The 16,460-nt window shown below is 44.0% G+C and overlaps 1 protein-coding gene across 7 annotated transcripts in view; it reads left to right on the top strand.

Annotated features, from left to right (window-relative positions):
• The window catches only part of FOXP4 (forkhead box P4), a 159,484-nt gene that overhangs the window by 40,755 nt on the left and 102,269 nt on the right, over positions 1-16,460 (top strand). For all 7 annotated transcript variants that reach the window (XM_056844085.1, XM_056844088.1, XM_056844086.1 and 4 more), the window contains one exon: positions 3,752-3,953. In XM_056844085.1, the coding sequence (XP_056700063.1) occupies positions 3,768-3,953 (186 nt within the window). In that variant the 5' untranslated portion in view covers positions 3,752-3,767. Of the gene's footprint in view, positions 1-3,751; positions 3,954-16,460 lie in introns of those variants that run through there.

Below are 16,460 nucleotides of genomic sequence, written 5' to 3' on the forward strand. Positions count from 1 at the left end.
TGTGACCGTCTCCCCAAACCTTTTCTCCAAATGTTGTTCTTCCAAAACCATGTTATGCATTACTAGCCTGAAACATACATACACATGTGTGTGCATACACACAAACATATATAACAAAACAAAAAATGCAGTACTGTCCGCGCCCTTGAATTCTCCTGCAGCTACAAGTATGCCATTCAGCCTGTGCGTGCAAGTGTGCGTACGTGTGTGTTTGATAGTGTGAGGGACTACAGGAGGGAGTCGACAACTCCACATGGGAATTAATGTCATTCATACACCCTGCGGAAATGACTTTTGAAATGCATATAATCTCAAACATGCAAATGAGAAGCTTGCTTCACCCTGTTTAATATGAATGATCAGCTTCTGAATAGCTATTATTACATGCCACATTTCAGCAATTATGTTGTTCTCAGTTTGTCGGTCTATCATGCCAAAAAAGAAGGGAGAAAATCCACACACAGAAAAGAAAAGGTGGGGGGGGGGGAGAAAAAGAAACATCCCTCCCTCTCCTCTCTCGTTCTTCCCCCCTCCTGCCCTTCCACTTTCAAACTTGCTGGCCGCCTGTCTGATCAGTCCGTAAAGGTTTTGTGCTCCAGCTTTTCTGCTATGGGAAGAAGCTGCCTACGAGGAGACATAACCACTATTGTTTCCTTTGTTGAGAGACAAAATTAAAATGAGAGATACCCCAGGGTGTCTGTTGTGTGTTAGCACTTTGTTTTACTGTTAGATTTATTGTAGATAGGATTATTAGGGTGAAATGGTAGCACCATATAGAGTCAAAACTTTGCCCATTGATCTTAAAAGAATTGGTGTTGTCGGTTTTCAAGATTGTGCTTGCTCCTTTTTATTTGCATAATTGTTTGCTGTCTTACTGAAATCATGGGAATATACACTGGAATCTGTTTTCACTTTGTGTAAAGTAAACTACGAGCTTCTGTGGTTGCAGAAGGAAGCCCAAGAACCTGATTGTGTTGAGTTCTAATGGTTCCTTGAGCCAGACATTTTAAAAAGGAATCAAGATGCATTTTGAAAGTGTTTAAAAACTTTTAATACTAAGAGTTTTGTAGCCCTTCGGAAGTGGATACCAACTGTTGTGGCTGTCCATTGAGGATTTCAACAGATAATTCCTGCTATCAATTTACTCAGTTTTTTCCCATTGGTCATGCTCTTGATTGTGGATTGAAACAGCAGTTGACTTACTCCAAATAAAGTCATTCATAAGGTGTGGTCTGGAATGTGTGAGAGAAACAAAGTAAAATAAAAAAGGGGGGATTCCTTTCTGTTCCTCTTATGCCTCCAGTTAATTTATCTTGGTATGTGTGAGAAACTGTTCTTAATGAGTCCTTTAGGGAAGACACAATTATTGTATATTTATAAATTCCTTAGAAGCATATTCACTGCTGTGCAGGGAGACCCCATCTAGTCCTCCCTATCCAATATTGCTTTCTTTTACAACTTTTTCTCCCTGTAAGCAGTAAAAGAGGCTCCTCAATAGAACTGGTGTGCCTACTAAAGATATTATAAACATTTTGGATTTCTGTAGCACTTTTAAAGAGCGCTCATAATGCTTTCTCTAATGTTATTTCCAGAACCGATTAGGCTAAATCGATCCTCCATATCCCCCATCTCAGTGAGGGTGTCTGGATGGACCCCTTGAGAACACCAAAATCCAAATTGGATAGAAAGAAGAGTAGAAGTGTTGTGGAAGGGAGCCATGCATCATTTTCCTTCCTTGCTGCTTTGTTTTATGACCCACCAACTGCTCTACTTCCAAACAAAAGAGAGGACCTTGGATAAGCTTGGCTGGAAAAGAGAGGACAGGAAATGAAAAGCCATGCTGCTGCATTTGCCCTGCCCGTGTTCCCAGACTTGAATCTTCTCTTGAATCTTCTCTTGAATCTCTCAGATGCAGAGGGTTTGAGGTTTGACTACAAAGACTGGCTATACACGCAGCACTGTGTGGTAGAGATGAGGTGATAAGTTCTGAGGTGGTAGATTATGCCAATTCAGCCTGTAGGTGCGTTAGATTGCTTCTTTCTGATGTGATCATCTTCTTTGGTTTTGTTTCCCATGAAGGGAGTTTTTTAATTGGAGGAACACTTAAAAATGCCATTCCCCTATCTGCAGCCCGATATAATACAGTATATTCTACCACTTCACTCTGCTACATGTGTATACCAGTTTCTAAAATGCAGTCACCCATAGTCCTTTCTGCCCCTTCTTGATCGCTGGCTTCCTCAGTGTCATCTTTCTGATGCTAGAATAAATGCCTCCTGTGTGATTGTGTGTGTGTATGGTACAACTAAGGTACTTTCTTCTCACCCCCTGCTTCCATTTAAAAGAGAAAATAAACTTTAATGGACATTACAAATGTTTTTTGTTTTGTTTGTTTGACATAACTCGAGTCTACTGCATTGCTTACCCAACTACTGCTACTCCTATGGTGTTATCTATTGCACAGAAAGTAGGCAGATCGTGGTTGGGATGGTGATTGGTCTTACCCATGCCTCCACCTTTTCAGCCATGTACAGTAAAAATGTCTTGTGAAAAGCAGACTTCAGATGTTTGAGTTTAAAATCTGAGCCCTTCTCTCTAATGGATTTTTTTTTTACCTTTTTGGCTTTGTTAGGACTCAATTTTCAAAATAAATCTAGTCTTAGTTTGCCAAGAACTTTGCAGAATTAAACTGCTGCATATCTGTAGGAGCTTGGACTATACCTTCTTTTCTGGACACTACTTCATAGAATCATAGAGTTGGAAGGGACCTCCAGGTCATCTAGTCCAACCCCTTGCACAATGCAGGAAATTCATAACTACCTCCCCCCACACACACCCAGTGACCCCTGCTCCCTGCCCAGAAGATGGCAAAAAAAACCACCCTCCAGGATCCTTGGCCAATCTGGCCTGGAGGAAAATAGCTTCCTGACCCCAAAGTGGCCATTGGCGTTTGCCTGGGCATTTAAGATAGGGCTTCTAAGCTTTCAAAGCAACTTTTTTTTGTGATGGAAGGATTTAGTTTCTTTAAAAGAGTTTGAAGAAACACTTTTGCATGGGTAGGTGAGAAATTCATCAGTACTGTGATTGAACAACCTCTCTTATCATGGGAGATCCTAGGACTGCTTAATTTCTGTGATGTAATTTTTTTAAAAATTGTTTATTGATGGCTGCAAGTAGGGATATCAGGATTGTACTCTGGCAGACTTTATTTACCATCCCCTTGGAAGGCATCTATAATCCAGTCACCCTTTAGTCCTCTCAAAGCTTTTGGAAAGGAGCTGCTCAACAAAAACATTTAAGGGTTGATAAAGTTGCATGTCCTTTTTTCTAGGACTCCAGGGGCTTCTCTGGCCCAAGCAAGTTGATATCAGGGATCACATTTAGGTTAGTTTGTTGTGAAAGCTGCTCCTAGCAGCTGATACACCAAATTTTTGTATGGCTTTTCCTCTGTTAAAAAGGTACGGTAATGTTGGCTGTGTCTACTGAAGATATAGTTATGTAAATAATTCTGTGGGCTTATCTGTGCAGAGGCAAATTTCTTTTTTTTAAATTCCCGTTCTCCATCTTAAAGCATGCATACACTGAGGAGGCTGTGGTAAAGAGTGAGGACTAGGACCCCTACAAAAAAGGATGCCTGCCTGTTTAAGTCATCACAGTGGGATCAGTATTCAGCAGGGGAAGACACTTGGTGTTTCTCAGACAATATTGTTGGCTCAAACCTTTGCTCAGAGATGTTACTTTTCTTTTGCAGGTGCTGCTAGCAAGTCATGATGGTTGAATCTGCCTCTGAGACAATACGTTCCACTCCCTCCAGTCAGAACGGGGTCAGCAGTCTTAACAATCCAACTGATGGCAGTGGAGGCGGCGGTGGGTGTGGAAGAGAGGGCGGAGCCAGTGGCGAAACCAATGGAGAGATCAGCCCAGTGGAACTCCTTCACTTTCAGCAGCAGCAGGTAGTGGGGGATCCCTTGTTCTTTAATCTCTTGCTCACCCAGCTTTTGAATGCCTCTCTCAGGCCTGCTTTAGAAACAGTTTGCTTTTAAAATAGGTTTCCATTTTTTCCCCATTGTCTTCCATACCATTTTCTGATGGGGTTGCAGAGAGATGGATTTGTGTGTGTGTGTGTGTGTGTGTGAGGAGGGGATAATTTGCTGCTGTTGGTTCTTCAGGCACATTTGGCCCCTTGCTTTCAAAGGCATTCTTCTATCATGTTTGAATACTTTCTCATGAAAGTTCTGTGCTGCTAGAGGTGGCTTCTTATATTATTGACTGGGTCTTAATTTAATACTCTGGTATACTTTTACCTGAGCTTTTGCTCTTATTTATGCCAATTACTACTTTAAAGAAGAAGAGAAGATGGTTTTTATATGCCGACTTTCTCTACCACTTAAGGGAAACTCAAACCGGCTTACAATCACCTTCTCTTCCCCTCCCCACAACAGACACCCTATGAGGTAGGTGGGGCTGAGAGAATGTGACTCGCTCAAGGTCACCAGCTGGCTTCGTGTGTAGGAGTGGGGAAACAAATCCAGTTCACCAGATTAGCCTCCGCCGCTCATGTGGAGGAGTGGGGAATCGAACTCCACCGCTCCAAACCACCGCTCTTTACCACTACACCACGCTGGCTCCCACCCTGCTAAGGACTCCACCTTGCTTTTGTTTCTGTGTTCCCTCTGTGTTGCAGCAGGTTACGTGAAGAGACCTGCCCATCACCTTGCCGCTGATTAAAAGCATTCTTCGTTAATTACTGTAACTTGCTCTACGTAGGGCTGCCCTTGAGATTGAGCCGACAGCTCCAGCCAGTACAGAATGCGGTGGCAAGGCTCCTTATGGAAACCTCACTCCAGGAGCACATACAGCCAGTGCTTTACCACTTGCACCGGCTATACCTGGAGTATCGGATCAGGTTCAAGGTGCTAGTTTTGACCTTTAAAGCCTTACACAGTCTGGGATGCTTGTATCTTTGGGACCACCTCTCCTGGTATATCCCCCAAAGGACATTACGATCATCGGATGATAATTTGCTGGTGGAACCTGGCCCAAAGAATGTGCAACTGTCCTCGATGAGAGCCAGGGCTCTGTCTTGCAGACCCTGCAGAACTCTGTAAGATCCCACAAGGCCCTGATGGTACCAGGCAGAGCATTCCACCAAGCCAGAGCCACCCTGGCTCCAGCCTGGTGGAGTGCTCTGCCTGGTACCATCAGGGCCCTGTGGGATCTTACAGAGTTCTGCAGGGTCTTCAAGACAGAGCTTTTCTATCAGGCCTACAGTTGAGGGCAGCCGCAGGTACCATCTTTACTGGCCTTCCTCCCCTCCCCCCCATATGTATATTGTATGGTTTTGGAAGGGTGACTGCCTGCTCTACAATCAGCACAAGGGGGACTATACACCATCTTTGGTTTTGATTTCTAATTTTAATGATTTTATGCCTTAGGGATTTATTTTAATTGTTCTACAGATGTTTTATGGCTGCTACGAATTTGTGTATGGTTTTAGATGTTGTTACCTACCCTGAGCCAGCTGCGGCTGGGAAGGGTGGGTTTGAAATACGAAAATAAATAAATAAAATTAAAACTCTCCTTCCATTTTCACTTGTTGAAGTGGAACCCCTATAAAGGCAATCTTGAGCCACTAGCATCCTCCCAAGCATCAGCAGAGGAAGAGTGAGTGGCAGTGTTTTGACACCCCTGGCGCAGGCAAATTGTTCCTGTCTGACATACGCCCACTTCTAACTAAAACTGTTGCCACAAATTCTCCTTGGCAACTCCATTGAGACTTGATCTTCTGAGAGTGGACCATTCTGCTTTTTGTAATCATTTTTCATGTGCATATTCCCAGCAGTATAAGCAAGTTGGCTTGAAGCTGGGTCAGGCTACAACCCCATCTCTTAGGCCAGGGGTATTGAGCTCAATTTTTATGAGGGCCAGATATGATGTAAATGTCACTTGATTAGGCCAGGCCAGGCCTTGCCAGCCCAGATTGAGGGGGAGTGGGGGTGGCTGCCTCGGCTGGCTCACTTTTTTGAGAAGAGGTACATGTGGGGTATAAGAGACAGTTTAAGTGTGTGCACTGTTGTGTGCACTGTAGGGATCTCCTTTGTGCATGTGTATTTATCTTGAACACATTTCTACAAGGACATAATTTGCATATGATTTCTATATGGTGCCTGTATGTGCACAGATAATATGTATGGCTGTGCATGTAAGTGCATGCAATTGCAAGTTACCTTTCAAAACAAAATTTTAGAGAAAACATAAATTTTCCTCCTAAGGTACTAAATAAGGAAATGAGCCCAGCCTCATAGAGAGATCATCTCCCTAAGCCATAAATTCCAGTGTGAAAGCTGTAAAAAATTGCTGTGTCTGATACTTTAGTAGTGAGCACTGTAAATCCATTACCTGAATAACAGCCGCTTCTCATGTGGTTAAGCCACTGTTCCCCTGATCTGAAGGGTAATCATGCATGTCATGCTTCTTGGAGTCACCCCTGCTGAATGAAAGAGGACACAGTTCTTCCCTCCTTCCCAGCCTGTGTGTGGCTGCAGTGAGGCTGTCTTCATGGTGTCTTGGGGCTGGCCACTGTGATTCCCTTGATAGCAATGTGGGTTAAGGGCTGGCCAGCTCTTGTGTTCACTTGTAGCCAGGTAAACACATTGGAGGCCGGCCTGTGTGCTGCCATGTTGAGCTTGGTTTTTCTTGGCTTGAGCAGCTGCACTTAGTAGTTAGTTAAGTAGTAGTTAGTTAAGACCTTGAATTTTCTCACACATGGGATGTTTAGGACTAATTCTCACATTACATTTCTCTCCCCACCTCAGATGGGGAAAGAAACACTTCCACATGGAAGTGGCTTCATGTGGAGGCTGCAGCACTTTCAAGCTGCATGGGTTGGCCTGATGGGATCATTTGTGTGATGCTAGTGGAGACTCCATAGGTAGGGTTGCCAACCTCCAGGTACTAGCTAGAAATCTCCTGCTGTTACAACTGATCTCCAGCTGATAGAGATCAGTTCACCTGGTGAAAATAGCTGCTTTGGCAATTGGACTCTATGGCATTGAAGTCCCCCCCTCCCCAAACCCTGCTCTCTTCAGGCTCCGTCCCAAAAATCTCCAGGTATTTCCCAACCCGGAGCTGGCAACCATATCCATAGGCTGCTAAGATTAAGTAAATGCTGTACTCACATTTTTATTGCATTGACAGGGTATCAGTCTTTGGTCTTGATCTGTGGAACAGTTCTCTTGCAGAAACACATGTGAAAAAATGTTTATACCTGGATTGGTCATTGATGTGGATATTTCTGTGATGCTCTTGAACAGGAGCTTGCAGGAATCAAATATCCTATTCATGGATCCCTGTGAAAAAACACTCAAATATTTTTCATATGTGTGACTCTGTAGGAATTCATCCAGAATCCCTCAAGTGAGCACTGGTTCTCTTCTTCTACCCTTTCAGGGTTAAGAAATGGAAAACAAAAGCACCAACTTGAGTCCCTCATCCTAATTGCTAGGCTGAGGCTACCCTAAAAAACCCAAGTGCAAAATCTGCCAATGTCTCCACCCCATATCTGTACATATTTTTTCAATATGGTTGCTGTCTTTCTTTCTGTGCTTAATGTCTGTGAACTTCATGGAGATGTTCTCTTATCTCCAGCAGAAGGGGTGTGTATGAAAGGTTGCTTTCAATTGCAACACTCGTGTGCCGTTGTGCAGGCATTTGAACACACATGCGCCTAAGACAGATCAATGTAAACTATTCCAAGTACCCCTAGAGCAGTGATGCTCACTCAGTGGAACAGGTAAGCTGCGAGCTTCCCTGAGATGCAGGCCTCATGCCAGGGATGAATTCAAATGTGCCTCTTTTGATTAGTGTTAATTGTGAAAACGGATCTCTGCAAGCCAGAGACTGAATACCACTGCCCTACAGGATTGCCCAAAATATCTGTATGGGGCAATGTTAATTAAAAGCAACCTGTGCCCTCCCCCAGAAGAACCTCTCTGTAGACCAGTATGTAGCAATGGACATAGTGGGAAAGAGAAGCTAAGAATCCTGTGTCCTTTTCTTTCTCAGGCATTTCAGAGCTAGGAGTAAGCTAGCAATCAGTCTTCCACAACTGTCCCTCCAGTCACGTAATTTATCTATAAAGGAAGATGATTTGGCTATGATTATTATCCCAAATAATGTTTGCTGCCCTCACTTGAGTGCCTGCACTGCAGAATGCATATAATTAACCTGTGGAACTCACTGATGCAAGACCGTACTTAAAGGCAAACTAAACTTGTGGACGCAGTTGGCATCTGCAGTGACAGTAGCTCAGATGAGAACCATTGGTGCCATCAATCTTCGTGCTTCAGAGAACAAGCTGAGCAGCAGCTGGGGTCAGTAATAAATGTCCCTATATATAGAGTTTTGCACAATTAGGTACTTCATGAAGGATTTACACCTTCTTCAGTAGAATCCCATGTCTGCCCCTGCGTAAAGAGGATACTGAGCCATTGGTCTGTTCCTGTCTGACAACTCCTGTCTCATCCTTGTGCTTCAGACCCCAAATGTGCCTTCTCTGGCTGCCTGTTATTTTTGAAGGCAGCACCAAGAGAAGGACAGTTAGAAAAATATCAAGGGGGCTGTAAAAGAAAGGCTAAAAGGGAAGTATTCATTCACATATTATGTGCTCAGTTGGAGACGCCTCCTGCCACAAAAAGAATTAAGGGCTGGCATGCTGCAAAACTGCAGAAAAGACTGGTTATGAATGGTTTTCCCAGAAGGGGAATGGCTAATGATACCAAACATGGAAGGACAAATTTGGTTTCTAAATTCAAGGCAATCTTTTGTTAGGCAACTTTGGACATGTTCTTGTGTCAAAAGCCATTTGTAAGCATGACAATCAGTTTCACAAATTCACATCCAGTTCCTTCTGATAATGTTACCAGAATTCAGCAAAAGTGGACAATTATATGTTGCTGGGTGTTACACTGTGAAAAACCACAGCTTCTGATGTGCTAGATATGTCTACTGTTTTCTGTGGACGTTGAATATTGGACTGTAGAACAGTCTAAATCTGATCACATTGGACTGTAGAACAGTAAATCTGATCACATTTGGCAAACATTATACCTTTATTTTAGGTTAGTGTGCATAGGTAAAGTTCAGTTGTTGACGTGAATGGATGCAAAAGGAAAGTCCAAAGCTGTTCGAAGCATATAATAGGAACATGAGAAGCATGAATCAAGGTCAGCTTGAAATTGTAAATGAGAAATGGAACGTTTAAACATTTCAATCCTGGGAGTGAGTGAGCAAAAGTTGGACTGGATTGGGACATTTTCAGTCAGAAAAATACAAAGTGTTTTACTTGGGGAATGACAAAAACAGAAGAAAAAGAGTTGCTTTAATAATGAGGTGAGATGTAGCCCAGGCAGTCGAGGCTATAATGCAAAGTCTGACTGAATAATACCAGTCAGACTTTGTGGAAAGCCTATCAACATACCGTACATACCCGTGTATAAGCCAACCCGCGTATAAGCCGAGGTGCCTAATTTCTCCCCAAAAATGGGGAAAAATTAGGCACCCGCGTATAAGCCGAGGGTCGGCTTATAACCCCTCCCCCCCCCGCAGACTTACCTTCTGGGCTCCTGGCGGCGGGAAGCGGCGGATCCGGTGGGGGCGGCCTTCCTGCAGCTGCAGGAGGCCCCCCAGGCCGCTCCTGGTGGCGGGAAGTGGTGCGGCCCGGCGGGGGCGGCGGAGCAGCCTCCCTACGGCCGCAGGGGGGCTCTGGAGGCCGCTCCCGGCCAGGAGAAGGCGGTGGGGGCGGCTGAGCGCCCTCCCTGCGGCCGCAGGGGGGCTCTGGAGGCCGCTCCCGGCCGAGAAAAGGCGGCGGGGGCGGCTGAGCGCCCTCCCTGCGGCCGAAGGGGGGCTCTGGAGGCCGCTTCTGGCCGGGAGAAGGTGGCGGGGGTGGCTGAGCGCCCTCCCTGCGGCCGAAGGGGGGCTCTGGAGGCCGCTCCCGGTTGGGAGAAGGTGGCGGGGGCGGCTGAGCGCCCTCCCTGCGGCCGAAGGGGGGCTCTGGAGGCCGCTCCCGGCCGGGAGAAGGCGGCGGGGGCGGCTGAGCGCCCTCCCTGCGACTGCAGGGGGGCTCTGGAGTCCGCTCCCGGGCGGGAGAAGGGGGCGGCTGAGTGCCCTCCCTGCGACTGCAGGGGAGCTCTGGAGGCCGCTCCCGGCCAAGAAAAGGCGGCGGGGGCGGCTGAGCGCCCTCCCTGCGACTGCAGGGGGGCTCTGAAGTCTGCTCCCGGGCGGGAGAAGGGGGCGGCTGAGCGCCCTCCCTGCGACTGCAGGGGAGCTCTGGAGGCCGCTCCCGGCCAAGAAAAGGCGGCGGGGGCGGCTGAGCGCCCTCCCTGCGGCCTCAGGGGGGCTCTGGAGGCCGTTCCCAGGCTGGAAAAGATGGCGGCTGTAAGTTCCCCCTCCCTCCTCCCTCCTCCCTCCTCCCTCCTCCCTCCTCCCTCTACCGTATTGACCTGCGTATAAGCCGAGGCCGGCTTTTTCAGCCCTTTTTTTGGGCTGAAAAACTCAGCTTATACGCGAGTATATACGGTAACCATCATTCAAGTTTATGCCCCAACTACAGATGCTGTTGAGGAAGAAATTGAAAGCTTTTATGCAAGTGTCCAGGAAGAAATTGATCACACACCTAAACAAGATGTGCTGATAATCATAGGTGACTGAAACACAAAAGTAGGAAACAAAGCAGAATCAAATCTTGTTGGAAGATTTGGGCTAGGAGCACGAAATGAAGCAGGAAAGTGACTCATACAATTCTGTGAAGACATAATTTGTTCATTACAAACATGGTTCAAGAAACCAAATAGACAATTGTATACATGGACGTCATCGGACGGCCAGTATAGAAATCAAATAGATTACATAATTAGAAGCAGAAGATGGGGGAAGCTCTATTCTTTCTGCTAAAACAAGACCAGGAGTCGACTGTGGTACAGACCATGAATTGTTAATATCGAAAATTAGAATAAAGTTGAAGAAAAACACCAGAACATTCATAGTGCCAAAGCAACATTCCTGAAGAGTTTAAAGTCCATGTAAAGAACATATTAGCATTACTAAGTTCAAGTGAATGTAAACCAGAACTATGGGTTGAAACCAGAGATATTATCAAGGAAGAATGCGCAAAGACTATTGCTGTAGCCAAAAGAAATGAAAAGTCTTGATGAATAACTGAGGAAACTCTTAAAATTGCTAAAGATAGACAAGAAGCAAAAGTAGAAGGTGACAGAAACAGACTCAAAAGTCTAAATACAGCGTTCTAGTGATTCTCATGTAGAGACAAAGAGAACCATTGTGATGTGTGTACATCTTTAAGGAGTTTGCTTCCCATTTGATGGGGATGTATTTAGCTCCTTAGAGTGTGGAGGGCGGGATCCCTCCTTGGCATTTTAGATGATACGTCTGCCTCCCCACTCGTGTGTGTGAATGACTATGTGAATAAAGCTGTTTGGACTAATAACCGAGGGCTCCTGCACATCCAATCAAGAGGCGTCTGGCAGTGGAACATCACAACCATTATAATAACCAGTGTAAAGAAACAGAAGACCACCAAAAAAAAGAAGACGACGAAGAACAAGAGATCTGTTCCACAAGATCCAAGAAATCAAAGGAAAATTTAAAGCACGGTTAGGCATGCTGAAAGATCAATATGGAAATACATTAACTGAACAGGACAAAATAAAGAATAGGTGGGAACAATACACTGAAGAACTATACAAAAGAGATGAAAAGATGGCAGATTCCCTTGAAGAAGAATCTTTTGAAGAAGAACCTACAGTTTCAGAAAGTGAAGTGAAAGCTGCACTGAAAGCAATTGGCAGAAACAAGTCACCAGGAGCAGATGGGGGTATCAATAGAGCTATTCCAAGCCACAGAAATGGAGTCCATCAAAATTTTGACAAGAACATGCCACCAAATATGGAAAACAACAATGGACCATAGACTAGAGATGGTCAATTTACATTCCAGGTCCCAAAAAAGGAGATGTCAAAGATTGCAGCAACTATTGGACCATCACATTAATTTCTCATGTGAGTAAAATGATGCTGAAAATTTTATAACAAAGACTGTTACCATATATGAAATGAGAAATGTCTGATGTTCAATCTGGATTCAGAAAAGGAAGAGGCACTAGAGATCATATTGCCAATTTATGTTGGTTACTGGAGCATACAAGAGAATTTCAGAAGGAAATCAGCTTATGTTTCATAGATTACAGCAAAGCTTTTGACTGTGTGGATCATGAAAAGCTGTGGCTGGTTTTAAAAGAAATGAGTGTGCCACAGCATCTGATTGTTGTGATGCACGCAATCTGTACTCTGGACAAGAGGCTACTGTTAGAACAGAATATGGAGAAAAGAATGGTTTCCAATTGGCAAAGCTGTTAGACAAAGATGTATTTTATCTCCCTATCTCTTCAACTTGTATGCAGAATATATTGTAACGAAAACTGGATTAGATTTAGATGAAGGTGGAGTGAAAATTGGAGGGAGGAACATTAACAATTTGAGATATGCTGATGATACTATATTACTGGCAGAAAATAGCGAAGACTTGAAATGATTACTGCTGAAAGTTAAAGGAGAAAGTGCCAAAGCAGGACTACAGTTGAACATCAAGAAGATAAAAGTAATGACTATTGGAGAATTTATCAACTTTAAGGTAGACAATGAGGAAATTGAAATTGTTCAAGACTTTCTATTCCTTGGCTCCATCATCAACCAAGAGAGACTGCAACCAAGAGATCAGAAGGAGAATGATGCTGGGAAAGGCAGCCATGAAGGAGCTAGAAACCGTTCTTAGGTGTAAGGATGTGTCACTGGCAACCAAGATCAAGTTAATTTATGCCACAGTATTCCCTATTACTATATATGGTATGAAAGCTGGACAATAAAGAAAGATGACAGGAAGAAAGTGGATTCCTTTTAATGTGGTGTTGGAAGAGAGCATTATGGATACTATGGACCACCAAAAAAAAGTGGGTTCTGGATCAAATCAAGCCTGAACTGACCCTAGAAGCTAAAATAATAACTGAGGCTATCGTACTTTGGTCACATTATGAGAAGACAAGCCTCACTAGAAAAGACAATCATGCTAGGAAAAGTTGAAGGCAGCAGGAAAAGAGGAAGACCCAACATGAGATGGATTGACTCTATAAAGGAAGACACAGCCCTCAGTTTGCAAGACCTGAGCAAGGCTGTTAAAGATTTGAACCTGGGTATCCCAGATTCTAGTCTCACACGCAAGCCACTATTCTCTTCTTGATCTCCGTATGTTCCAATGCTAACAGTTGCCTTAGTTACCTTCCTATTCACATGCCTGGTGGGGATGACTGTGGAATGGTTTACTTCTTTTTGTTTGCACATCCTTGGGGGGGAGAAAGACATTTTTCAGGATACTTCTGGTCATGTGCTACAGTGCCCAGCAGGAGCATGAGAAGTTTTTGGGCAGCTGTCCCCCTGAAGCATATCTACTGTAATGATCTATCTAAAATGTGTCACCTCTTGCTCACACAATGGGCTAAATTTCCCTTTAAATCTGCATCTTCTCCTTTCAGCACTGTGGGAAATGTTCTTAAATGCTGGTTTTCATGCAGATGCCATTAGATCAATGCAAGCGATCTGACGGTGGAAGCCTTTGCTAATTTTGGTCCATCTGAGAAGGCAGTGCATTATCCATCTTCTGCCAGAGAAACAAAATGGTTTGCCCAAGCTGCAGTGAGAATCAGGGATTATAACAAGCAAATGCCTGGCTTCCAGGCCTCTGCTTGTCCTGGTAGAGTCCTTGATCTTAGTTATTCTGTATGAATTTATAAAGAAGCTACAGCCAAGATCCTGCTGATGAGGATGTTGTCTTTCTGAAGAGACTTATCCAAGGCACATGTTTTAGGATGCATTTTGAAGATCACAGTGCAAGGTTTTGTTGTGGTTATTCCAGCTGTTGTTCAGGTATAACATGTTCTCTCCACTTCTTCATGGGCAGACAGTGTGCCCAGCTCCTGAGCTTATGGTAAACAAGGCCTGGAAACGTGAGCTGGGCTGTGGAGTAATGAGATGACAGAAGGAGAGAGAGATAAACAGAGAGAGTCAGAAGTCAGGCATCTGACAGGAGTTTAGACTGAAACAAACAGCACTGGCAAGAGAGCGCACGTCACTTTTGAACAAGACAGAGTGTCTGTTTCCATGCAACGGGCAGAGCTGAAGAGCTTGTTTAAATAGAGATGAAAGGAACAAGGAGTCTGTGTGACCTGCAGCCTGCATTTGGTCCTGAGGCTAGAAAAAGGGAGAGGGGGTGTTAAAAATGGAAGAGGGGAAGTCCTGAACTTGCATTCAGGACACCTTGAAGAAAGACATTTAGGATGGGCCAGTGGAGAGTTTGATTGCTCCATGCAGATGAGTTTGGTTATTTATTTAAAATATTTATTATCCACCTTTCTTCCATATGGAGCTCAAGGCAGTTTACAATATAGAGGCAGCTTGCAATATATGAGTTGGGGGGTTCAGCTGTTCCTGGGTCAGTTTCCTTTACAGCTTGCAAAAGGATCTCCACTTATCAAAAGTAACGCAGAGATTTCAGCAAAAAATTAGATAGCCAGCCACCAAGTGAGACCTCTGACTGACAAACTCCTTTGTTGTTATGTGTTTAAGGGAAGAATCTGGGAGCTTAAGAATCAAGCATGCACACACAAAATGTTAAGTTCCCAACTATTGTCGAAGGCTTTCACGGTCAGAGTTCATTGGTTCTTGTAGGTTATCCGGGCTGTGTAACCGTGGTCTTGGAATTTTCTTTCCTGACGTTTCGCCAGCAACTGTGGCAGGCATCTTCAGAGTAGTAACACTGAAGGACAGTGTCTCTCAGTGTCAAGGGTGTAGGAAGAGTAATATATAGTCAGAAAGGGGTTGGGTTTGAGCTGAGTATTGTCCTGCAAAAGTATTGTCCTGTAAGTATCAAGATAATGTGCTAATGAGGGTATGGTATGTTAATATGGAACCATTGTATCCTGAAGTGATCTGTTAATGTGTGTAATCCAAAGCTAATCTGTATGGCTATTGTTGAATGTTGTCTTTGTCTGGAGGTTTTTCAGGGCAGGAAGCCAAGCCTTATTCATTCTTAAACTCTCCTCTTTTCTGTTAAAGTTGTGCTGATGTTTATGAATTTCAATGGCTTCTCTGTGCAATCTGACAAAATAGTTGGTAGAATTGTCCAGTCTTTCAGTGTCTTGGAATAAGACCCTGTGTCCTGTTTGTGTCAGTCCATGTTCAGCCACTGCTGATTTCTCAGGTTGGCCAAGTCTGCAGTATCTTTCATGTTCTTTTATCCTTGTTTGTATGCTGCGTTTTGTGGTCCCGATGTAAACTTCTCCACAGCTGCAAGGTATACGATATACTCCTGCAGAGGTGAGGGGGTCTCTTTTGTCTTTTGCTGATCGTAGCATTTGTTGTATTTTCTTGGTGGGTTTAAACACTGTTTGTAGGTTATGTTTTTTCAAAAGTTTCTCCATCCTATCAGTGACTCCTTTAATAAATGGCAAGAATACCTTTCCTATGGGAGACTGTTTTTCTTGAGTTTTCTGATTTTTGTTTGGTTTAATGGCCCTTCTGATTTCATTCTTGGAGTAGCCGTTTGCTAGCAGTGCGTGATTTAGATGGTTAGTTTCTTCCTTGAGAAACTGTGGTTCACAGATCCGTCTTGCACGGTCCATGCAGATCCAGAAATCATTATTCTACCAGCTGACAAAGGCAATGCCACAGTGATCATGAAAACAGAAGAATACAAAAAGAAGATTGAGGAACTTCTGGACCCTGCCACATACAAAAAACTAAAACGAGATCCAACTTGCAAATTTACCAGGAAAACTAGCATTCTGATCAAGAATTCCACTCTTCATCCCGACACACACAGAAAACTATGCAAGACTGAAGCACAACCACCACGATTATATGGACTACCTAAAATTCATAAGGATTCCGTTCCACTCCGACCCATCGTGAGTGCCATTGGTTCCCCAACATATGAATTAGCTAAATATTTGACCACCCTCCTACAGGACCACATTGGAAAAACCACTTCTTACATCAAAGATTCAACTCACTTCATCAACAAAATCAGTCCGTTAAGACTCAATCCAAAGGATATATTAATCAGTTTTGATGTTGTATCCCTCTTTACCAAGGTTCCAGTAAAAGACACAATCTCATTGATTAACCAGATTTTTCCAGAAGATATAACAGCCTTATTTCACCATTGTTTGACAACAAGTTATTTCCTATGGGATCAAGAATTTTATGAACAGATTGATGGAGTAGCTATGGGAAGTCCACTCAGTCCAGTAATAGCAAACTTTTACATGGAATATTTTGAAAAGACAGCATTAGAATCAGCACCTTACAAACCTACAGTCTGGTTCAGGTTCGTAG

This window comes from Euleptes europaea, chromosome 2, assembly GCF_029931775.1.
Source record: "Euleptes europaea isolate rEulEur1 chromosome 2, rEulEur1.hap1, whole genome shotgun sequence".
Classification (NCBI taxonomy): Eukaryota; Metazoa; Chordata; class Lepidosauria; order Squamata; family Sphaerodactylidae; genus Euleptes; species Euleptes europaea.